At 28.1% G+C, this 24,911-nt stretch overlaps 3 protein-coding genes across 3 annotated transcripts; 2 read left to right on the top strand and 1 right to left on the bottom strand.

Annotated features, from left to right (window-relative positions):
* Positions 1-9,066: 9,066 nt before the first annotated feature.
* On the bottom strand, positions 9,067-13,568 carry Bm11104 (Zinc finger, C2H2 type family protein; the record flags this gene model as incomplete). Its single annotated transcript, XM_043079847.1, has 11 exons — positions 9,067-9,197; positions 9,569-9,692; positions 10,198-10,253; positions 10,793-10,864; positions 11,390-11,482; positions 11,820-11,909; positions 12,011-12,097; positions 12,341-12,484; positions 12,663-12,773; positions 13,193-13,294; positions 13,556-13,568. The coding sequence occupies 11 exons, from the start codon at positions 13,566-13,568 to the stop codon at positions 9,067-9,069; spliced, it is 1,023 nt and encodes a 340-aa protein (XP_042935781.1).
* A 1,628-nt stretch (positions 13,569-15,196) lies between these two features.
* On the top strand, positions 15,197-16,586 carry Bm6322 (phosphoglycerate mutase family protein; the record flags this gene model as incomplete). Its single annotated transcript, XM_001895595.1, has 4 exons — positions 15,197-15,326; positions 15,644-15,792; positions 16,009-16,195; positions 16,396-16,586. 4 exons carry the CDS (start codon positions 15,197-15,199, stop codon positions 16,584-16,586), a joined length of 657 nt encoding a protein of 218 aa, XP_001895630.1.
* Positions 16,587-23,283: 6,697 nt separating this feature from the next.
* On the top strand, positions 23,284-24,818 carry Bm1707 (Uncharacterized protein; the record flags this gene model as incomplete). Its single annotated transcript, XM_043079848.1, has 4 exons — positions 23,284-23,367; positions 23,556-23,662; positions 23,934-24,060; positions 24,753-24,818. The coding sequence occupies 4 exons, from the start codon at positions 23,284-23,286 to the stop codon at positions 24,816-24,818; spliced, it is 384 nt and encodes a 127-aa protein (XP_042935782.1).
* Positions 24,819-24,911: the final 93 nt, after the last annotated feature.

Genomic DNA, 24,911 nt, shown 5'->3' on the forward strand with positions numbered 1-24,911 from the left:
AAAACAAAATTAATAAAAAAGCATGCAATGTAAAAAAAAGGTAATCAAAGTGAATAAGCATGCAATTAATAAATATTAAAATTAACAAAAAGCGTGCAGTTAATAGACATTAAAATTAACAAAAAGCATGCAATTAATAAATAGTAAAGTTAACAGAAAGCATGCAGTAAGTAAAGTTAGCCAAAATTCATGCAAAAATAAAATTAACAAAAAGCATGCAAGGTAAAAAGAAAAAAGGTAATCAAAGTGAATAAGCATGCAGTTAATAAACATTAAAATTAACAAAAAGCATGCAATTAATAAATAGTAAAGTGAACGGAAAGCATGCAGTAAATAAAATTAGCCAAAATTCATGCAAAAACAAAAATGATAAAAAAGTTCATGCAAAAATAAAATAAATGAAAAGCATGCAAAGTAAAAAAAAAGGTAATCAAAGTGAATAAGCATGCAGTTAATAAACATTAAAATTAACAAAAAGCATGCAATTAATAAACATTGGAATTAACAAGAAGCATGCAATTAATGGATAGTAAAGTTAACAGAAAGCATGCAGTAAATAAAGTTAGCCAAAATTCATGCAAAAATAAAATTAACAAAAAGCATGCAAAGTAAAAGAAAAAAGGTAATCAAAGTGAATAAGCATGCAATTAATAAACATTAAAATTAACAAAAAGCTATGCAATTAATCGATAGTAAAGTTAACAGAAAGCATGCAGTAAATAAAGTTAGCCAAATTCATGCAAAAACGAAATTAATAAAAAAAGCATGCAAGAACAAAAAAGCATTTAAAGATTATTGTTGTTGGAGGAAGTAAAATTAACAAAAGATCGTGCAGTTAATACAACAACAAAAAAAGAAATTATTAATATAAGCTAGTAAGATACTATTACATAATTTTAATTAACTAAAAAAGCATGCAATTAGTAAAACTACAACGAGTGTAAATCACTACCTTAGTAAAATATAAAGTATTATACAGTAAAAAGTTAGCGAAAAGCATGCATTAAGTACAAGTGAGGAATAAATGCGAAAAGAAGGTAAGAAAAAACTAAAACAGAACCTATAAAAAATGAGTGGGGGCATCTAAAACTACAATAAAATTTATAAAAAAATATGTTACTAGTTAAAACTAAAAAAATGCGGCATGCTTTTTAATAATAAATCCAAAATTATATTTAAAGATCTAAAAATTCAAAAACAATTCCAGTAAGAAATTTAAAAAAAATAGAAATTATAAAAGATAAAAAAAAAAAAACAAAATTAAAGCAAATAATTCAACCTTTAAATAAACCTCCCAAAAGTCGATAATTCAGACTAATTTCAATAATTTTCAAGATAATTCGAAAATTAAAAAGTTGAAGAGGGAATAGAAAATTGGGGAAATGAAAAAGATTATAAAAACCCACAAATATTTAAAAATTTAAAAAAATCAGAAAAAAAACTAAAATTTAAATAACTCAGAAATTTTCAAAACTCAACGAGAACAAAAAATAAATCCCTAGAGAAGTTTCAAAATTTCTTAAAAATCTCAGACTCTACTAATTTTAAAATTATTCAATTAGTAATAAAAGATATCTAGATTACAAAAGCCAATTCAGAAAGCTTCACGATTTACGAATTTAAAATTTCTTTCAGAATTTCAAATGCTCCAAAATTTTCCTCACATACTAACTCATAAGTTACATCGAGGGTAGGTATAACTCTACCTATACCTACTCTCGATCTCTTCTACCACAAAATAACTTATTGGATACCAAATGGTAATTCAACAAAAAAAATTAAACCTAGACATTATCAAATTATTCAATGATATCACTATTTTCTAATTCGATAATTCAAAAAATCAGGTTAAATGTAAAAAAAAGCTTCAAAAATTACTCAGTTCCAAAAAAATATGTTACTATCTAATATCTAATATGATATTAAAATATTCTAACAAGACAAAATAAACAAACACAATATTAGCAAAGACAACCAACAAACTTATTACAAGAAACGCAAAATCAAATATAAGTTGGTATCCAATACGCATAATAAATTAGATGAAAAATGAAAGAAATAACAGAAAAATTAACAGAAAAGAATTAGATAACACTAAAATAAAAATGAAAACATACGTAGTAAAAAAGTATTAAAAATTACAGGTAAATTAATGTAAAATGTGAAAAATGGAAAAAAAAATCCATGGATTATTTCAAAAAAAAAAGAAACAAAATCATTAGTAATAACTAGAAAATTATTATAAACATCAAAAATTTCATAATAATAGTTAAATTAGAAACAATAAAATAGGACAATAAACTTTTAAAAAAGTTAGTTGCCCAGAGAGGGCAAAAAAAAAAAAAAAATACAACAAAACACAACAAAAAACTGATAAAGAAAAAACAACTGAATTCAATCAAGTTTGATCTAAAGTAGCTATTTTCGAATTTTGTCCACGAAAAAGAAATCCCTTTCACAAACTTTTTGATTCTCAAATACACTACAAACAATTAATATTAACACATGCTAGCATAAAATGAATGAGCTTCATGCCCATTTTTCCATATTTTTTATTCACAAAATTTACAATTTTTTATCAAACTCTGAATTCAGTTGCTTTTACACTGTTAATTATTACTAAAAACAAAATTTTTTTCACTGGTTTTTTTATTTTTTTTTTTTTTGATTTTTTTAATTTTGTTAATTTTTTTTTTATTTTTTTGATTTTTTTTGTTTTTTTTATTTTTTTTTTATTTTTTTGTTTTTTTTTTTGATTTTTTTTATTTTTTTCATTTTTTTTTGATTTTTTTTATTTTTTTAAATTTTTTTCATTTTTTTTTAGCGCAATACTAACCTGCTTCGGGCAGAAGACTGGAGAGCTGGGACAGGCAGTAGCAGGTCAGCCGCGTGAGGAGGGCCGGATGTTATCACTGGCCTGAAAGAAAAATTGCTGGTTAGAAAAACTATGAAATCCACTTTCTGAATGTTTTGTTTTCTGTACATTCGAATTTTTATTTCCTTTTCAATTTCAAATTTCTTAGATATTAATAGATATTAATAATAGATATTAATAATTTCTCACCTGGAATGAAGAGGTGGTTGGCATCCTCTTCTCTCCCCACTAAGTCAAGTCTGCGGCGCTTGACCTGCCTTTCGTTGATCACGGCCGCACACGCTCTCGGGCACCAATCGAGAGCGTGAACTTCTGTCGCCGCTCTCTTTTGCGCGGCCGTGAATCCGGGTGGCAGCAGGAGGTAATGGCCACAACGAGCGCAAAAACCTGAAATATTCATAATGAATTAGTCCGCCAACATTTAGATAAATCAAATATGCTAATGTTTTTAAAAACTAATTGCAAATTCCGCTTAGAAGTACTTACCATCCTGCTTATGCATTCTCGAGGCGTGAATACGCCACCCTTTCAATGTGCCAAACTGCCTGCCGCAGATACCACACACTGAAAATAGAAGTGATTAGAAGAAGGATGGAAAATTTGTGACCGTTTTGAAACATTGTAAAGAAGAACATTGTGACATTTCACTCATAAATATGATTTTATCATTAAAAAATTAAAGTATGATTATATTCCTTTAAAATATTACAAACATAAAATCATCTTCTAACGTTATTAAAATTATAAATTACCGATGTTCCTCTCTTCATTCGCTTGAACCACCGTGTATGGTTCTGCTTGCGGCACTAGCAACTCCCGTCGGAGCTGCTCCGGAAGATCCCCTAAATCAGCGGGGTGGAATTCTTCCGGTGTTGCCGCAACCGATCTATGCGTCGCCAGAACCGGAACATTAATCGTCCTCGTCCTTCTGAAATAGTTTCAAATTTGGTTTAAATTATTCAGCAGATAAAATTAACAAAAAGTTAGCAATTGTTCTAGTTATTACTTTGTTTACTACATGGTCACTACATTTATTTCAGATATCAAAGCTTACAGGACGAGTTCGCGAACCGATTCGACCGGTTCTGCAACGGCATTTGGTGCCACCGGTGCCTCAGTTTCTTCATCGCTTTCCGGCAGAGGAGCCCACTCTGCTTCCGTTGGCCAATTCTCGGCCTCATCAGCATCATTAGTTTCAGGCAGAGGGGCCCACTCTGCCTCTTCTTCGTAAAGTACCTGCTCCTGAGGCACCGGTTCTTCTCCATCCTGCCCTTCGACCTCCGACCTCCTCTCCGTATCCTCCAAGCAGGTTAGGAGCAGGTCTTCAATCTGAAAAGACCACATTTTAAGAAAGTACTTTCTATAACTCTTCATATAAATTAGAAGTATAACTCTTTCTATAATCCTTAATTGATGACAAAAAAGAAAAATGAATTTACCTGCTCCCTTTCGCGCATATATTCCTGTAATGCTTGGAGCATTACAGGTTCACGTTCCAAATATACCAGAACGTCGGAAATAGTCCGACGTTCTGGATTTTGGGCGACACGCGAGCCCGCTCTATAAAATTATCAAATTAATCAAATGCAAATTGATGATAAAACAACGCCAAATTATGCGTTCCAATTATATTAAAATTGATCACAATACTACTTATATCAATCATCAAATACCTTGCAATTTTTCTTTAACGCAATTCTAATTTTAGAAAAAAAAATTGAAAAAATAATTTATAAAAACATTTCCTACTTAAGTAATATTTCCTATTGAAGGGATATATGAAAATATCTACTTACTTCCTTTTGATGCATTCGATAAACGGCGCTATGATTCTCAGCATGTCGCACAAAAATTGTATTTTTCCTGAAATTAATTTCTCGATTATATTTTGGAAAATTTCGCACAATCTCATCTTTTTTAAGTCATCAAATACCCTACAATTTTTTTTTTAACCCAGTTCCAATTTAAGAAAAAAAAAAGTTGAAAAAATCATTTATGAGAATCATTTAAAACATTTCCTACTGAAGTAATACTCTCTCGCGCTCGGAGAATATATGCAAATATCTTATCTTACTTAATTTGCACGAAAACTCGGTGTATACCATTCAACCCATTTGCCCTTCACAGGGAATATCATTTGATCATATTCTCGATCTCTCTAACACATCCCAATCTGATGTCAGTCGTCATACTACGCTGGTTGCCATCATCTTCACGTCCATGGTTCTTATGTATCCTTTTTTTATTTATTATTAAGTTATGGTTGTATTAAGATTCTTTTTGTTTCGATTACATGCCTGAATATCATTTGGTTATTTCCAACGAATCGTTTTTTTTTTTTTTTTTTGAGGTATGTTGTTGAATAAAAATGCATTGATTCAAGCTAATCAGCCATTTATTGTTTTTAATTGCTATTAACAGAATTAGCAATTTCTTATTGTTGTGATACCAATTCATTTGAATCATTTTGCAGTAATTATGTATTACCACTTTTCATCGTTAGTTATTAATATATATTAATTCTGTTTGATTTCTGTTTTGATTAAAAATTCTGCTATAATTGTTTGAAATTGTTGAAGTTAATAAAATGTTAATAGTGACACAATTTCACCACTTATATAATTTTTGGACTACACATAGGACTATGTCTAGTTATTAGGCTTCTGTTATGCTTGCTAATATGCATTCTACTAGACATCTGTGATTTTAAAAGTTTTTTAACGTGACTTTATAAATTTTGACTGCTTACGTAGCTGTGAGATCGACAGGAGACGTTGAATGGTGAATGTTTTAGTTAAGAAAGAATTTCCAAAAATAATAGCAATTGTGTTTCTTAACGATATGCGTATAAAATTAATACTCCATATAACAATGGAAAGCTCATCTAAAGGAATCGCAAACTAATTTTCCAGGTTCAAATATTTCTGCCGCGTTCTCGCTTTCGAATTTGCTTTTACCGCGCGCACTCCCTAGCGAATTTCTATTTTTACCACATTCTCCTAAGTATGTCTGTCACTCGCACTTATCACGAATTTCTATTTTTGCCCTCCCAAATTTCTATTTCTGCAAGCACAAAATATTATAGAGCAATATTATGATTCAATATTCTGAGGAAGAATTTTACTTGCCCAGTTTCTTTTTTTTTTTTGATAGCTTTCTAAAAATTATCCTTCAGCTCTAATGAAATAATCGAATTTCCATTATTAATTGTTGTGGCGGTTATTATTTCATAACAGCCACAAACTATTTCTGTATTCTCATTTATATTTATTCAATTAAAAACAGACAGAATAATCTTGCAAATGCATTACAATATTTCACTACTACCATTATGATCCCAAGCAAAAATCATTTACATGAAAGTTGCATCATTTAAGACACATATGGAGTTTGAATACCTTTGACTAATTGGAAAAAATAAATAATACAGAGTGTCTCCTCAACTTTATAGAGCTACCGATGTTTTCTTGTTTCTCAAATATATTGCCTATACATTCGCAAAACTTCTACTCAAAAATGATATAAAATGTGATAGTGAAAAGTTACTAGAACTATAGTTTCACATCGATCACCGTTACTCTGTCAATTCTAGAAAAATTCCTTAATGGACATAAGACGATTACCTCCTTTACCTTCTTTGAAACTATCTTTTTGATACCCATAGAAAAAATAATACACACCAACATTAAGATGTTCAAGATACAAATGAAATCTATGAACAGGATGCGCTTGTAACGAGACAAATCATCTCAATGATTCCACATAACTTCTTTCTTCTAGTTCTTGTATGAAGGGCCTAAAATAGAAAAAATCATCCGAATAAAAGTATAATACAAATTTGAAATATTGACCTAGAAAGCGACTAAAAAGGATAACAGAAGTGTTACAGTTACTCCGGATGCTTTTTTACAATGAAAGCTAAAATGATCACTAAAATATTTGTTTAAGCATTTAATTAATGTGAATAATATGCATACCCATGATTTCGTGATTAGTTGAAATCAAAATGGATACCCGGAAAAATTTTTTACCAGTAAAGTTTTCCGCAAAAAAACTTTTTTTTTTTCCGAATAACCCAGGAAAGCGACTGATTAAAAATTTCAATGTGGGTTTACAAAACTCACTCTGACATACAAACATTTTCGGTGAGCGGAAGTTATCACAGTCAGCAGTCATCCACTCTCCTGCGTAAGCTGCGTAAACACAATTTTTGTTGTCTGTTATATCCGGTTGTCCTGTACGCCAAAAGAAAAAATGTGCTCGAGTTCCATAGGTACTAGTATCCCAATACCAATCCCTCTTTCCTGCAGGAATATGCTACCAACTTTAATCTCGAAGTTTATATGAAATAAAACCAACTGATCCTAAGGTGATATTTTAGCCACGAACTCTCATCTACAATTCCATGCAATGTATTAAAAATAACAAGCAGTCAAATAGAAGAGAAAATCGTAAGTTAAGAAGCAAAAAGGATTTGCTATATTCTCAACATTTACCGTTTTTTTTTTTTTTTTTTTTTTTTTTTTTTAAATTTGATGAATTTACTAAGCTTCTCTAAATCCTGAATAATGAATTATGGAAACTCTACAATCAAATGTTATAGAGTCGTAGTCACCGAAATAAAATTATACCTCTTCTCAATCCAAGCCAGAACGACTTCCCACCAGCAAGTCCTGTAAATAAATTTTTATTAAGGCCTAACAAACCTTCAATAAAAATGTTCAGTCAGTTATAAAATTTCAATAATGAAAAAATAGATTATTATCGAGTAGTTAACAATTCTCCCCTCAATTATGACTTTCAAATAAATTTTCATATAATTCAAAACATATATTTCTTTAAAGAAACAATAACAAATACTGGCTCAATCTTACCATAAGCTGTATGTGCCTCCTCCTTATTCCTAATTTTGACTATTTCACTATCCAATAAATTGCAAACTGTTCGGATTGCAAAACGAGGCATGAAGTTAGTAAAACCCTGAAACAGTACTACGTTAGTATGTCTGCAAATCCTACTATTTCAGACAAATTAAGACTCATTCATTCTATAAATAGACATAGAAAAATATTGAATGATAATAGGTTTAGTATTATATATAATATAACTATTCTTAAGTATGACGTATGCTGCATGCATTAATCTCCTTGCAAATCTTTCTGCTCTACAATGACACCTAGTCATGCATAATATCAGAATGTTCAAGAACTTTCGATGAGATAAACAATCTAAGGTTAACGCCAACCCAAAATGACGATATAAGGCCGAAATTGTAGCTAAATAGATGATTAAAAAAATATAAAAACGAACCGCGATATAGCAGTAGTCATGACGATAAACAAATGATGTTTGACATTTCTGACCTAAAACAAAAATCATCTAGATGATGACCAGATAAAGAAACAATTTAATAATACCAGATATTTTGCAGAATTGAATTGCAGTAAGTAGAAAGCAGGAACAGAAAACATTGCTTGAACAGCAGAACTATCCACAATATTTCTATTAAAAGGATAAGTTTATGTGAAAAAAGGTGCTTCCAAAGAATTTCAAAATGTTTGTAGAATAAAGTACAAAAATGAACGAAAGAAATAAAAGTTTCTTGGCACCACCCTAATTCAATACTAATTTTTAACTTTATCACTGAATTTTGAGCTAATTATACTCATCTAAATTAAGCTATAATTATATCTAATCAAAAACCGCATTTCATTCAAAGTGTAAAAATTAGCAATATTTTCAATAAATCTTTTACACAACTAATAATAATATCTGTTAAAAATGCTCCCTATTTAACAGTCAAAGAACTGACCTCTGTATGCAGTGGCATTATTCGGAACGGATGACCGAGACACTTTTTCTGAAATAAGAGAAAAAAATAAATAGGAGATCACCAACATTGTCTCATTAATCGATGCAACTTCTTCTCTTCTATCTTTCTATCCTTTCTAAAACATATCGAACAGTTTTTTTTTTTTTTCTTCTTTCTTTGTTTTGCCATACACAATTTCTTTTTCAATGATTGCTCCTGGTCTTTCCTGAAGTAATGTTTTCCAATTTGCGTAAAATCTCGGTAATATGTCTCTCCATGATTCATCTGTTACTAATCCATCATAACAAATTACTCAAATTGAACATTTTCGAAAAGAGCAATTCCTAATAATTATCATTATTGTATGCCTCATTTTAATTCATAAATAATACTTAATTTTGCAGAAAAAACGTGATTTAATCTCCCTTTGATCAGGAATATTCCAATTCACAAACACTTTCTCGACCTCTTCTGTTCCTTCTTTAACCCAACCACCGCGTACAGCCAAGTCTGAAAATCGTTAATATTAATAATAACAATGGTAATAATAATAAATAAATCGATAATAAAGTATGTGATGAGATGAACTGAAATGTAAAAAAGGTATTCATACGACATTCTTCCATAAGTTATAAATTACTTATTGCATGGAGTATGTAACCTTCTGAGAGCAAGATAGTTCACTTAAATTTAGCTAATCGGAAAAACTTAGAAGACTGAATGCTATTCACTTCTTAATCTCTTGATGATATCACTTTTTTTCTGACCTTATATCAGTTATTTTTAACCTTTTCCCATTTTTAAAAGAAAAAAGAAAAAAAAAACCATGCCTATTGGCAGTTCCATTCACTTTACTAAATTAATAAGGATGTAATCCTTACATGACAACAAAGCACTTTCAGGTGACAGAGCAGTCTCATTCCCTCTGTCTGGAGGATAAGCTAATTCTGCCTTTAATTCCGTACACTCCGATATTGCATCATTGAACGTCATTTCTTTTGTCGACTTAAAAAGAAACTATTTTTTTCAGATTTTTTAAATTCTAATTAATATTTGATATCACTCCTAGAACTGTATGCCGTGAATACAACAGAAAATTAGATGACTTTCCAAAATAGAGATAAGCTCAAGATTTTGTGAAGAAATTGAAATATTTAGTGCTGCAGACTTATGGATATGATTTCAATCACTTTATGCTCATTTGTCAACCGATTAATGATAAACAAAAAACACATCAAATGACCAACAATCCCAACAAGTAATTTCAAACACTCACATGATAGCGTAGTTTCATCTCATAAAAAGTTCCACTGAGATTTAATTAATTAGAGAACAAGGAAGATTTACAATGACAAATAAATGTTACTACTTCTTAACATACCTATAATTTCACAATTTGTAAAATTTCGCATTACCACTTTATCTTTTATTCCATCCAAAAATGTTTCCTCTCCTCAAGTGATACCTCAAAACAGTCAGCTTCTGCACTATGATATCAGAATAGACATACCGAGCAGTAGAAAGCGCTATACCAATAAAACCAGTTATCACCATCGCAATCGAATTCTAAAAACTCTGTTCTAATGAAAGTAAAAAAGAAAACGAAAAAAAAATGTATTCAACTAATTTAGATTTTCAAAAATAATATCATGCATTGAGAATGATATTATCATCATAACACACCTTAATTCATGCATTATTTGCACATTTCGCCTTGTAAAGAACAACCTAATTAGTTAATTCTAATAATTCTAATTATATCAAGAAGTACGATTTAATTAATGCTGTAAAACTAAAGCAATAGCAATAAACCGATAGCTTAACTGAGTAAAAATCTGAACATAACTGAGTAAAAAAAAAAAAAAAACTGAACAAACTGTTTTGAGATACTTGAAATAACTACAGGTTCAATGAAACAAAACCTAATCAACATATAATCAATCTCTCCTTAGACAGATTTTTCCATGAAAATTTCATTGTTCTCTCGAGCAGATATATTGGATTTTTTTAAGGTTCTTCAGATAATACTTCTTCAAATAATACTACTCTCTCATCGTGTTATCAACTTTTCATTTCACAAAAAGAGATAATCCAAAATTCCTAACCACTGAAACGCTGAACTGGCAAACAATTTTCATACAAATCGCAGAATTCATCAAACCGACATGCATCACATTCTGAAAGAAATCAACTCACAATGTGCAACGGTTATTTTCTTTAAATTTTTTTCTTCCTTTTTGAAGAAAGGATAGACATATAACGTATCATAGCCATTGTTCTCCTCCCAACATAGTTAGATGAGAAAGAAATTTGCATTAATGAGGAAATCATCTGCCGTTAGAAAATTTCAAAGCAAGCAGTGCTGCAGTCTTCATTTTAAGCAGCAGTGCAAATCACTGAAGTGTAATGAATTGGAATATAAACGTACGTAACGTCATGACATAAAGAAGAAAGTATAATATTCAAAATTGATAACTAAATCAGAATGAATTGAACAATAACAAACGATAATAAGCTTTGATGCAGACTAATGTGTTGGATGCTGATACTTTACGCTCTATGTTACATTTAAAATATCGCGAAAGAACTCATTTTTATAAAATGATCCTGTGAAGATTATGCTGAAGTATGACGACTCAATCTTAATGTCGATGATAAAATTAATTGTTTTAATTACCCACTTCATAACATTTAATGCTTACCAAATGGAACACTTCGCCGATACGTACATTCAAATCTACGACATACAAATTTCATTGTAGGACTATTGCCACACTCTAAGGATACACGACAAGCTGAAAAATATATTTTGTCACCCTCTTCTCCACCTCTCTTCGTTTCATCAACCAGATAAGAAGGGAAACATGTTTATTCCGGAATTTTTTTCACTAGCTTAAAGAATCTTTGATCATACAAGAAACTCAAAGAGTGACCAGAAGGAATTAAAACAAGAAATAGATTACCTCGAACACTTTAAACAAATATTCTGTGCATGTTTGCTGATATTACGCATGAAAACATGTTCAAGCAATATTATCGTATTATTATATCTTGTCAAAAATGGCTAGTAATTTTGAGGATATACAATTAGACTAAAATAACTGCAATATCGGTTTAGCAACAAAAACTTACTTCGATGATGCAGTGACCATTTTCCTTCCTTGCATCCACCATCTGAGGCACATTTTGCACGAAAAGTACAATCATTATCATTCTTACAACCTGAATTATAATAACAAGCTATTAAAAATCAAATAATTGTATAATTAGATAATTAGTTATCTTCTCTGAGAAAACACAAAAAAAAAAAACTTTAAGCTTACGTTCTCTAACAGTAATCCAAAATGGCTGATAACAAGTTCCTCTTATGCATGTGCTATATCGTGAGCAACTATTGTCCTTACCACAAGCTGTAATTAATTTGGTCATATTCTTTACGCCAGTATAAATTCTCATATGACTCTATGAAATTAAACATTTGTTTGCCTTTTTTTTCTTGAAAATTTATCATTTGCAAAAGAAAACAACTTGTGAGAATTCATATTAGATAAAAATCCATTTAATGCCTATGTAATAATTGTAAGCAAACAAATCCCATCCTTTTCCAATATAAACCCAATCATAAAAAACAATTTCAAGCCTGTGTAACATACATTTGAATTCAGTACGTGCAAACGGTGGTGGAAGCTGGCATACATATGAGCGAATTTTTTCATACTCGAATTCGATTTCACGACATTGGGCATTCTCAAAACCTGTTACTTTCGCGCAAAAATCTGGTGCTTCATGTTTGCATGCTAAAATAACAGATGTAAGCGAGAAACAGCACTCATTGTGTTAGTTAGACTATCACTGGCTAGACTATCACTGGCTCACGCTTAATTCTTGACTTAATATATGCAATGTTTTCTTGGTTTGTATAATTTGTAAAGATATTTTACCAACAAAAATTCAGTTTAAAACAGGAAAAATTACGGATATGAGTGAACGATTCCACTACATATCTGCTATCAGACATATTATAACACTTCTTATAATAACCACATTTGAAACCAGATGGACAATTTGCATCAGTGTAGCAATGATCTGAAAATGAATAACTTTACTCAATTATGCAAAGTTATTTACTTTCTAAATAACTTTAAAGTTAGATTCCAATTATTGTCCAAAAACCATAGTACTGCAATAGCTAGCGTTAGGTGTTTGAAATCAATTGCAATGTGGAATAAATATGTGCAGTTTAAAACAGGAAAAACTACGAAAATAAATGAAATTTAGTAACATGGATGTGCCTATATAAGCATACATTAATCCTTCAAAATACAAAAAAAGTAAGTATCCTGACAAGTCATATACTTTAATTTTTATAAGAAAAATTAACTTAACAGATAAGCTGGCAAAATCGTAGTTATCACATTTCACAAGCAGAACTACCAATTTGTAAACATGAAAACCTAGCTTATCTGCAAATCTGACACTATAAAAGCATAATAATGATAAGCAACCAGGTCGAAGCTTAGCCAAATCATTAACCAAAGGAAGGCGTTGTTGACATGAGCCACCCCGACATACTTGCTTTGTGGGACAATCGTCGTCAACGTAACAATCTTTAATAAGCACATCATTTTTATATCAACAATTAAAATCAATTTTATTTTACAAAGAAATTGGATGTGCTAAAAATTATAGCACTTCCCTAGTTGGTAAATTTTATTGCAATTTTATAGGTGCTTTTTTCAATGTCACCTTAGTTTTATTCGTCTAATCCGTTTTAAGCAAACAAAAAATGCATACATGAGGATATATTCTGCAGGTTTAATTATCATAAAATAACAAACAGTTATGAATATTAAAATATGAACGTTTACTTTCAATTTCCATTCTACCGGATATCACTTTGCCTAATTTTCCAACGCAGCGACGCCATTCACATCGTCCACTGTCGCAATCGTTATTGGTCCTACATTTTTCTGAAAATATATTAAGGTCCTTTTTTTAATTACAAAAATAATCATTGTACCATTCTTAGAAGCCAATTTCAATAAAATGAAAGTACAACTGGAAAAAAAGATGGGAAAGGAAAACACAAAGTTTCGGACTGCAGTAGATGAACTTGAAAACATATTCTATTTGAATATTCGCTTTCAAGTAATCATAAACAAAGGATCACAACGAAACAAAAACGTAAAGATTTATGCTCTTTGAAGAAAGCAATCAAAAATGAGGAATATCTCTCAAGTGAAGAACTCACCGCACGAAACATTCACGAAGAAATTTAAAAGTATAGCTAATAGAAGGGAAGGTATCATCCTTGTATACTTTGGGAGCAAGTAGCAGCATAAATTCTTCCATGTTTATTTAAAAGTTTCGCAAATGATGATCTACATAACAAACAAACAATTCTGCTATGAAGTTTTACAGAAAATTTACATAACAAATGGATGTATTCATCTATCTGCTTTCAAAAAAAAAAAAACAGAAACTAGTTATTTTTGTATTTTGTTTGCAAATTATTTTCTTCATTTCTTCATACATCAAAAAATATTCGAGTAGATATGTACATCATAAAATTTTTATCTTGAGCTAAACAAAAATATAAATGAAAAAAGAGCATACGCTATTTGTTTAAAATGTTACTATTCCAGACTCTTTCGTTTTTCGTTAATCTACCATCTTCAGTGAAATCAATATCGAATCTCATGCAGTTTTATGGCTCGTTAATATACCTTGGAAATATCATACACCAATTATCAAATTATGAAGTAGAAAAGTTATTTTACTCTTTCTAACTGGAATCATTTTATTATTACAACAACAATATTTCACTAAAATATCTATGAAAAAAAAATCTTTTTGATGAAAAAATTTTAAAAAAAAAAATTAAAAATACTATATTTTGGTGGATAAAATGATAAACGAACTATTGAAGAATTTCTAAAATGTTACAGTAACTGACGTTAACATATCATAGAATAGCCAGTAACTGAATAGCAACAACTTTACCTATTTTTTGTTTTTTATTTCATATATCACTCTTGAATTTTTCTCATAACATTTTATTGAAATAATGCAAAGTGTAAGATAATTTCAGAATTTTTCGATAGTGTATTAAATTAATTGTGATTATTTTAGTTTACTAACTGATTTGCTAAATAATTCAATAATTATTATCAAAAATTATTATTATTATTAAACAGTTATTATTAATGTTACTATTAAAAAATTATTATTAAGGTTATTATTAAACAATTATTGTTATTAAATTATTATTAAGGTCATTATTAAACAATTTGAAATAACTGTCTGATGTTATTTGTTTAGTTAAACCTGTTCTATTACTAGTGAGTTAAAATTTCATAATCTGAAATGTTTACATTTTGCTTTCTTTTTCTAAAAATCGATTACAGTAAATAATCTGTTCATCAATGATTGATAATTTCTTCTTATTATTATTTATAAATATTTGCGATGCTCCCTTGCTCATTCCTAGGCAATTTTTGAAGAAGACAATGAGCAATATGAATTCGATGACATTTTGGGTTGTACGACATGCTGAACGTGAAGACAATATCAATTTGACATGGCAAAATAGTTCAACGTTAAAAAGTGATAATTCACCATTATCAAAGAGAGGACAAGGTTCGTTAGTGAGATCTTTCTTTTTTTTTGATTTTTTATAGTTGGTAATCTGTGATGGAACAAGAAGACTATTTGATTTTTAATTAGGAAAGAACATTGTTGTAATAGTTTTCTTATTTGTTAAATCATCACTTCAATATAGTTAAACTAAAATGAAAAATGAACAGTAATACAGAAAGTGTAATAGTAGGTATTATTGACAAATAGGAATATGAATAAAATCCATTTTGGAATGAACTTAGCGGTTATTTAAGAATGTAAAGTAATCATAAAAAATATGAATTCACATTACATGATTGGAAGCTTATTATTTTCAGGACAAGCGGATGAGCTTGCTGTTCGTTTCAATGACATTCATTTGGATCATATCTTTGTTTCACCTTTTGATCGTACTCTTGAAACAGCTACACGACTTTTGCGAGGTCATAGTAATGCTACCATAAAAGTTGAACCAGGATTATGCGAGGTGCAGTTTATTTTTGTATATGGTTTTTTCTTTTTTTTCTTACATCATCACTCTTTTGCTATTTTACCGCTGTAAAAAAGGAACTTGTAAAATTCGCTAGTATATTCTGGTCTCTGAAAAAAATATGAAAAAAAAAAAAATTATTTGTTGTAAAATTTCCTGTTTGCATATTGTCAAATAGTTCATTGTTAATTTAAGTCAAACTTATTCTTGTAGGGATTATATATGTGCGAAGATCCTCCCGGATATGAGGATCTGAATATTTTGAAAGAGAAATATCCACTTGTTGATACATGTTATCAATCAATAATGCCATGGAAGCTTCCACGAGAAGGTGATGGCGATGAAGCTTGTACACCACGCATACAAATGACTTTAGAAGGAATCGAAAAACGTTTTCCAGGTTAATACCTAGAAATATTAAACATTACGGTTAAATTTTGTATTCTATAACAATTATATGCTTTCAAAGGTTTCAAAGGCACTAAAGTAAGATCGCATTAGAGACGCAAATTTACCTGTAAAATTGAAAATGTATAAATTATTTATTTTGCCTCAGATAAAGTGACGAGAAGTAATTTTCGGAGTGTTTAATTATTACAGGTACTGAAGTATTACTTGTTTCCCACGGAGCTCCAATAGGTGCAATCCATGAATTATTAGGCGGTTCGTGGAAATACGTTGGCCAAGCAACAGTATCAAAATTTGTCAAAAAACAGAAAGGTGGTTATATTAAAGAACTTAGCGGTGATGCATCTCATCTTAGCGACAAAACTAATCTGAGACCGTGGTAGTGGTTTTGTCCTACCTTATTAACTAATGAAGTCTCTCAACTATTAAACAGTTGAACAGCCCGAGACTGTTATTGGTTAGAAGTTTAAATTAATGTTTATAACAAAGTTAATGCTAAAAAATGCGTGTCATACTCATTCCATTATGAATCAATGGAATTGTTGCATGGAAATATGTGTAACTAACAAAAAAAATCATGCATTTAAAAGTTGTTTGAAAAAAAAAAGATACTTTGTTAAAGTTTTCATACACTTATTTTCCTTCATATATTTTTATTAGAACTCTTTCAAGTTAAATTCATGGCAGACTTATGGAATAGTTTTTGTAATTTTCGTTAATTTCCTTTTTTTATTTGGAATTCACTGTATTCATGATGTCCTCATTGTAGTTGTGAGTAAAAATAATAAAGATAATGCTACGGCGAACATTCAGTTATGAATCACTGAAATCGTTTGCAAGAAAAGGTGTGTAATTAACGAAAATTTTAGGACAGTTTCTTCCTCATTGGAACAAATTTTTTAACTAAGATAAATTTAGTATTTTAAGTAATGATTTTTACAAAAAAAAAAAAAAAACTTTTTGTCGAATTATGAATTATTCATGTCTAATTGGTCCTATTCCTCAATAATTTGAATTGAAATTGTTCGGTGAAAGTTTCTTTTCAAACATTTTGCGATTTCAAAAGTTCTGTGGCTTCAAACGAAGAGAGCAATCAATATTAATCATCTCTTTAACACATCTGAAAATATTACTATTTCGGAATCTTGTTTCATTAAACATTGTCTGCATGCAAACAAATGTAATTCCAAATTTAAATCAATCAAAGAAAAACATTCGTTGTCATGAAAGATAATAGATAATAATATTTAATAAACTAATATAATCTGTGTTCAATCAAATCAATTTTCAGTTTAAAGTTGAATTCTTAAAATTTCAGTTGGTGACATCATTCTTAAAGTTTTTTTAAATTAATTTTTGGATTAATGACATCAGCATACTATTTGAGAATTGTGTAAGCTTTGTTTGCTAGCAAGTATGAGATTGTCATCGTTTGCTTTACTTCATTAATTGCTGTTACTTTAAATAAGTTGCTCGAAATTTTTCTCAAAAAAGTTTGAAATATTTCAGCAAAAATTAAATCAATAAATCAGTGGATGAAACCAATTTAATCGATCATTTCGATTGTGTTCATTCATTTAATTCGTCATCTAATATTTGCTTTCATTCAAGTTGGTATTGATTTCCAATTTTCACTTCATTTGACTCATCAATTTTTTCAGTTAATGAAAAAGTATTTTTAAATAATAACTTTGTTATGCTCATTTATTCCAAATAAAAGGCTGAGGCTACTTTTCATTATGTTTAGCTTAATGCCAATTCCAGTAATGATAAAATGAATGAAAAAAAAAAAAACATTTTGCCAAATTATCAATTGTTCATAAATATTCTTTTCAGATATTTCGAGAGAAAAAAAAAAGTTATTATATCATTTTTTAGTTAATAAATATTATTACAATATTAAAAATGCTTCTTCCAATGTTGGCAAATATGTAATTTTCTTTCATTTCATTTTTACTCATTTAATTTTATCAAAAGTAGAGAAGAACAAAAACCAACAAACACATATATGAGAAATGTATGTCACAGTCAAAATAACAATTATTGCTATTGAAATTTGAACGTTTACTTTCAAAAATTTCATCCTAATTTTCTCCTAAATAATTTTTAATTTTTTATTAGGAATTTAAATATTTATTACTATTACTTGAAAATGATAAATAATAAAAAGTAAATGTTACCTAAAATATTCCTCACTTATTAACATGTAATAGTCAACTCATTACTTAGACTTAGCTGCAAAAAATCCCCATAGGATTTGAACGATATTTTGAATTTAGTTTTCTTGCTTCCAAAATTTTCAATGTTGAATAATCTGACTATAAGAATTCGTCTTTCTGATCTTTTTTTCGGTTTTTTTTTTTTTTTTGCAATTCACATTTTTGATATTAGTTGCTAAAAATTAACTATTTACATTGAAATTATGCATCAATTGTTGCTTTTAAATATCATATAAATCAAATTTAAAAAATTTTTTTCAACACATCGAGAAAAGATCGGTTTTCAGACTTAATTTCAGTATTATTCGTCTTCTGCAAATAAAATTTATCTGAAAATTTTCTTAAAAAAAAAAAACCATACTATTTTAAAATGCATTATTTCTGATTAAAGTTAGTTCTATGTAAAACTAATGCTATTTGACGTCACGTCTATCACTTTTTGACTTCCAACATTTCAGCTTCATCCATTTTGCAATTTAATTTCATAGGCTTCTAGCTTAGTTACTTTTTTTTTTTGCTGCAAATAATTTTCAAAAAACGTTGCTTGCAATCGTTTGCAGTGCATCACTGACGAAGTGAAACTTTTTTGCTTTTAAAGCTTTGAGTCTTAGAAGTTTGATGATTGTCTTGCTAATGCTTTCATGTGCTTTGTGCATGCATGCATTCATTAAATTATCTCAGGTGATAAAAGAGATAGAAGCTCAGCTTCAAATTATTATATCTGATTAGAGAAATACTTTCTTGAAATCTGCCTAGAATTCAAGATTTTTTTTTAAACTAAATTCATCCAAAACATTTACATTATCATTTTCATCCCACTTCGGTTTTTTTTTTTTTTTTTTTTTTTTTCAAATTCTATAAACTTTTAATGACATTCATAGACATTTCTTTTTGTTAAGTCTCCATAACTGATTGATGATATCATAAATTAAAATAATCTTCTAATATTTTTATAATTTATAAAGGAAAGAAATACGAAGATATTTTAAGCTCCAAATTTTATGATGAATTTGTGACAGAGACGAAATGATTCACATTACTGAAATTTTCTTTTCATTTTCAACACTGCACTAATATATTTCCTATCCTTTTTAATACTAATTAAGATTTAGGAAAATTCACAAATCTAAAATTTCCATATTGCTTATGTATCTGAAATTTAATTTAGTATATATATACTAAAATTTAATTCATGGATTTCAATGTTGAAACAACAACATATTATTAAAAATAGTGTTGTGGAATGTATTGACTGCCCGATATTTTATTTTGCCTCAAACTTAGGTAATTAAACCAACAAATCAACATGATAACAACGCGTAACGAAAGATATAATATAATTATAAAACACTAAGATAATATTAAAAACCGCCCCAAAATGTAGAATAAATAACTGTAAGCTTATATACAGAACTGAACTGACCAGATATCCGGCAGAGGACGTTTAACTGATGTGAAACAAAGATTGTTAACAAAGGGTTTGCTAACAAAGGTTTTTTTATTGTGTGAGAAAAAGGAATTAGCATAATGGCTTAAATGATCTACACATAGATTAGTTACAAATGCGAAATTATTTGGTGAATGACTAATCAGGCATGTGGCAAACGTATTAGAATTTGAATGTAATTTAAATGTATCGTTTTTTACAACAAATAGGCAGAATTAATTATAGATCAACCTTTTTTGATTCAAAAAAAACAAAGAAAACAACAATCTGGAAATGCACTTTATTTTATTTTAGACTGCAGAGTATTTTTTCAGTTTCTATTATTTTACAGTTAAATTAAAACCTGAAGTGGAAAAGTGAAATAAAAATGATTAGAGTTAATCTGAATATTGTAATTTTGATTTTTTCTTTTTAATTTTAATTTTAACCCATTTATTCACTGATTTAACCCATATGCTTGTTATTTTAATTATTCCTACTTACAATACCATAAGTTGTTGAAATTTTACAATTCATTGCATACGTCTGAGAATTCCATGTATTCAATTGATGACGTTTTACGTAATTAGTTTTACGTAATTGGTGAAGTTTGATAATAGTAACATAAGTTTATGCTTTATTAATAAAATATATCTTTACATTCTTCATGAAATAGTTGCAAATATTAAAATGTAAATAAAAAAATTATTGTCAATTGGTAGTAGTTATTATTACACTTTACTCTCGTTGTCATCATTTCATTTTCTTTCAAAAATTTTTTATTGGAAAATTGGCTTTTTTTTTTTTTAAGAAACGAAAAAAATGTAAGCAATTTTTGAAAAAGAAATTAGACAGCATTCATATCTGTTCAAATTTGATTATATTCTAAAAATTGTGATTTATTATTCATTCAATATTTATTTGGTAGAAATATTATATCAAATACATCGCCTGTGGCTATAAATTTCAAATTAACTTTCAAGCCAATTAAAATTTCCATCAAAAGTGTGAATTATAAAAAAAAAAGTTCACGCATATTTGCCTGTAATTATAATTGGAAAGCACTGCAAGTATAAAAATGAGAAAAGACTTATTTAAAAATTGAAAAAAGAAAAGAGCCACAAAAAGTTTGCGTTTATTTCAAATCTAAAATTGCAATTTCAAATTCTCAAAGAAAAAAAACAAACATGATTTTTGATACAATCAATAATAAGTTAACAATAACTAAAACACAGAAATTTTTGGTTAATTTTTGAAGAAAAAAACTTTTCATAAATTTGCAAAAGATTATAGCAAAAAAAAGACATAAAAATTTTCATTTTCATCTTTACTCTTATCAAATTTAATTATTTGAATATTTAATGTAAAGATTTATCGCGAAGGTAAAATTTATGTAAGATCATTACTTCGTTCATTTTATTTACAATTAAATAATATGCGAAAATTGATATGATAATGATACAATTATCATTAATGTATTATTTATTAATAATATAATAATAGAGAAATGATACAAAAAATAAATTCAAAATTTGTCAACTTTCTAATATACTTCTATCGGATTGAGCTACAACTAACTAACACGTATACTTTTCTATTATCAATTTTACATAAAGCTTTTTTCAATTTTTTTTTTTTTTGTTAATTCCTTTTTCTCACGGAAATCAATAATTTCTCTCTGTCTTTTATTTTTGTTAGCTATAGCATTTTACAATAAAAATTTCCCTCATTTTTAGGCCTAAAGGAATGGATTAAGGCCTTTTTTTTTTCATTATAACTTGGCAGCAAAAGAAAAGAAGAAGAAAAAGGTTATTCATAGTTTGAAAATTATTTCATTCAAAGAATACATTCAAGAAGATTCTTCTTCTTCTATCATTAGTAAAGCCTTTTCATTAAATTTAACTAATGACCGTACTCTCCCTCCATTGATATTCATTTAGCTAATGCTTTTCTTCTTATTTTTTGTTTTATTACGAAAAAGATACAATTGATTAATAATCTCTGATATATATTAGTTCTGAGAGAATGAAATGTTAAAGTAAGATAGCGATTAAATTTTTAAGTTATTCAATATTTTTCTTACCAATATTAATGACTAACGGCTAACTACTTTTCAAAAATAAAAAGTTATAAAAATATAAATCTATGAAATTTTATTATGTAAATATGATATGACTAAATCTCTAATTTCTCATTTTCAACTTTTGATAAGATCTAAGAAATAGATTTATACAATTGTTGAATTTAGCATACCGTTCGTCAGAAACTGTGTATGCTTAGGTAACCTTGATATAAAGAGACAGGTAATTTTGCTATAATGAGACAGGTAGTATTGCTATAAAGGGACAGGTAATTTTGCTATAATGAGATTAATGATGTCAGTGGTTGAATTTATTTTATTTATTCCATTCATTGATTAAACTATTCAAAATTTGATTTGTCTAAGTAAATTTCCTAATTTACATCAAATAATTTTTAAGCTCTATTTAGACATCGAATTAAATGATACTATTTAATGCTTATTCAATTTATTGATTTTGCATGGTTGGATAGAATGTCATTAGTGATAAGTAATTTTTTCTTTCTTATTGCTATCAATTAAATATCATAAAATGAACACTTCATTGTTAGCTTATGCTAAAAAATAACAATTGATTTCCTTTTAAGCATCTTTTCTGCATTGTTAAATTAAAAATTTGAATTATCTTATGAATGTCATTTTTACTTTTCTTTTTTCTTTTTATACTTTATACTTGATTTATACTATACTTGATTCTAGCGAGAAAAAAAATCACTCCTACTTTTCAGGTTGATAAGAAAAAATTGATTTTAAACGACAATTTTCAAATTTTTTCAATTTGATCGCTCATTTATTTCAAATAGAAATTCCAATCAAAATCTAGCATTCTTCAATTAATTAATACTGATTTTTTGCAAAATAATTAATTATTGCTGATAAGTTACATTGGATAAAATGTTCCATGCTTGTATTGCTATATTTATATTAATTATGGTTATTTGTACTTGTACAGCATTAGCTATAATCGATTTGGATAATTATAACTTTGGCCTATATATCATATTGCTTTGCATTGTAGGTAATGGTCACAATTTTTTTTTTGAAAAAAAAATGTCAATTTAAAATTTAAGAGATTAAAAGAAGAAAAAAAAAAGAATAAGAAAAAAAGGAAAATTATTTAATTTGTTTGATGAAAATGATTTAAACTTCAATAGTTATAATTTTTTGATTACTTTCTGATTTTTGAGAGAAATTATTTTTTTTTAAAAATTTTTATCTCTTGCTTATAATTAATTGTTATTAAATTTATATATAATTTTTAATTACTACAAGAAGAAATGATTATGATAATATTTTTAAAAATTTCATTCATTGCAAATGATTTCGATTTTTAGAAAAAAATTTTTTTAGGTATAATGATTGCTTGTGCCTTTTGTATTACTAATCCAAATGCATGCAAAAATCCTTCTTGGTATGCCAGATTTTGTTTACTACTTCAGGTATATTAATATTTTCAAATTATTTTAGTACTGCTAACTTAGAATGTTTTCGTTGAGGAATAAAAAAGTATTTGAATAAAATTGATTATAAATGAAGATGAAATTCACAGCTTAACGATTCATAAATTGAAATCCTTTTTTTTTATCTCTGATCTGAATTGTAATTGAAAAAAAAATTTTTTTTTTAGGAATTACATCCCGAGAATTTATATCGTAATTCTGCATCTTCGAATATAAATGAAACAACATTTTCAACATCTGGATGTGTGGTAGACAATACTACACATCGATTTAGGTAATATGTGATATGATTTATGGTAAGACAAAATTAGAAAGGTAAGGAAGAAGAATAAAAATTTTATTTCAATTGATATGTAAGAGATGGCTATAATTTAAAATGTAAGCTTTAAATAAATTTTACTTTAGAAACAGAAGTATATTTCACTTCTATTTTATCTAATTTTAATTTTTCATTAGCAAATAATTTGTTCATTTATTGTGAGAGAAATTTAGCATCTTGGCAACAATTTTTTCATAATTCAATTTTATTTAAATATCTCTTTGAGGAATGGAAATCAAGCAGCAATTGCGATGTTAGCACCAGCAGTTCATATCATGCATCATGTTTGGAAAGGTATGGCATGGATAACTGAAGATATTAGCGAAGAAGAAAGAGTTACAAACTTTCGAACGGTATTTTATACTAATTCTATTCTGTTAAAAAAAAAAAAAAAAAAAAAAGAAATAATAGTAATAAATAATAAATAGTAATTTTTTGAGAAAAAAGATCAAAGCTTCGATTAATTCAATTTTTGAATTAAATTTCAATTAAAAAATGAGAGTAGTCTGTAAAAGAAAAACTCTGTAATTCAGGGAGAACTTAAGAGAGTCTTATAAAAGGTTCTATTTGAGCATATAATGTCAGTTTAAAAAATTGTTTTATAAACTAGCCGAAAATTTAATTAGAAGAACATTATTTATCAAAATGTAAATGCAAAAGTTAACTTTTCCAAATACTGTATAATTATACAAATTAATTATCCGTTAAAAGGAATAATATAATCATTATGAGCATATATACATTATTTTCTCTGATATATCAAGCGAATGAATGCAGCTTAAGAGAATTATCAGCTATCATCAAATCAAGTGAGGATCACTAATCTGTAATTCAGGGAGAATCTTTATCGATTCTCTATCTATGCAAATTTATGAAATGTTTGTACTAACTGTGGATAGATTTTTTGGTTTATTTTCGCCAAATTATAAAGCACTCTCTACATCTAGCACTTACATTTCACGAAGTTTTTCGTTGATGTTTTAAAAATTTATAGCAGCTTTAAAGAAATACTTCTAATACTGTTTAAGCTTGCGCATTTTTCCAGCCATCAATTTCGACACCAGAAGATTCAGCTAGCGAATGGGATCCTAAAAATGATGTAATTTTATGATGATTACTCGCTCGAATTTCCGCTCGTTTTTTTTTTTTTTTTGTTTCAAATAACTGCTCAGTGATTTGATGGTCAACCGAAAATTGAAACTTC

This window comes from Brugia malayi (assembly GCF_000002995.4).
Source record: "Brugia malayi strain FR3 genome assembly, contig: Bm_v4_Chr3_scaffold_001, whole genome shotgun sequence".
NCBI lineage: Eukaryota > Metazoa > Nematoda > Chromadorea > Rhabditida > Onchocercidae > Brugia > Brugia malayi.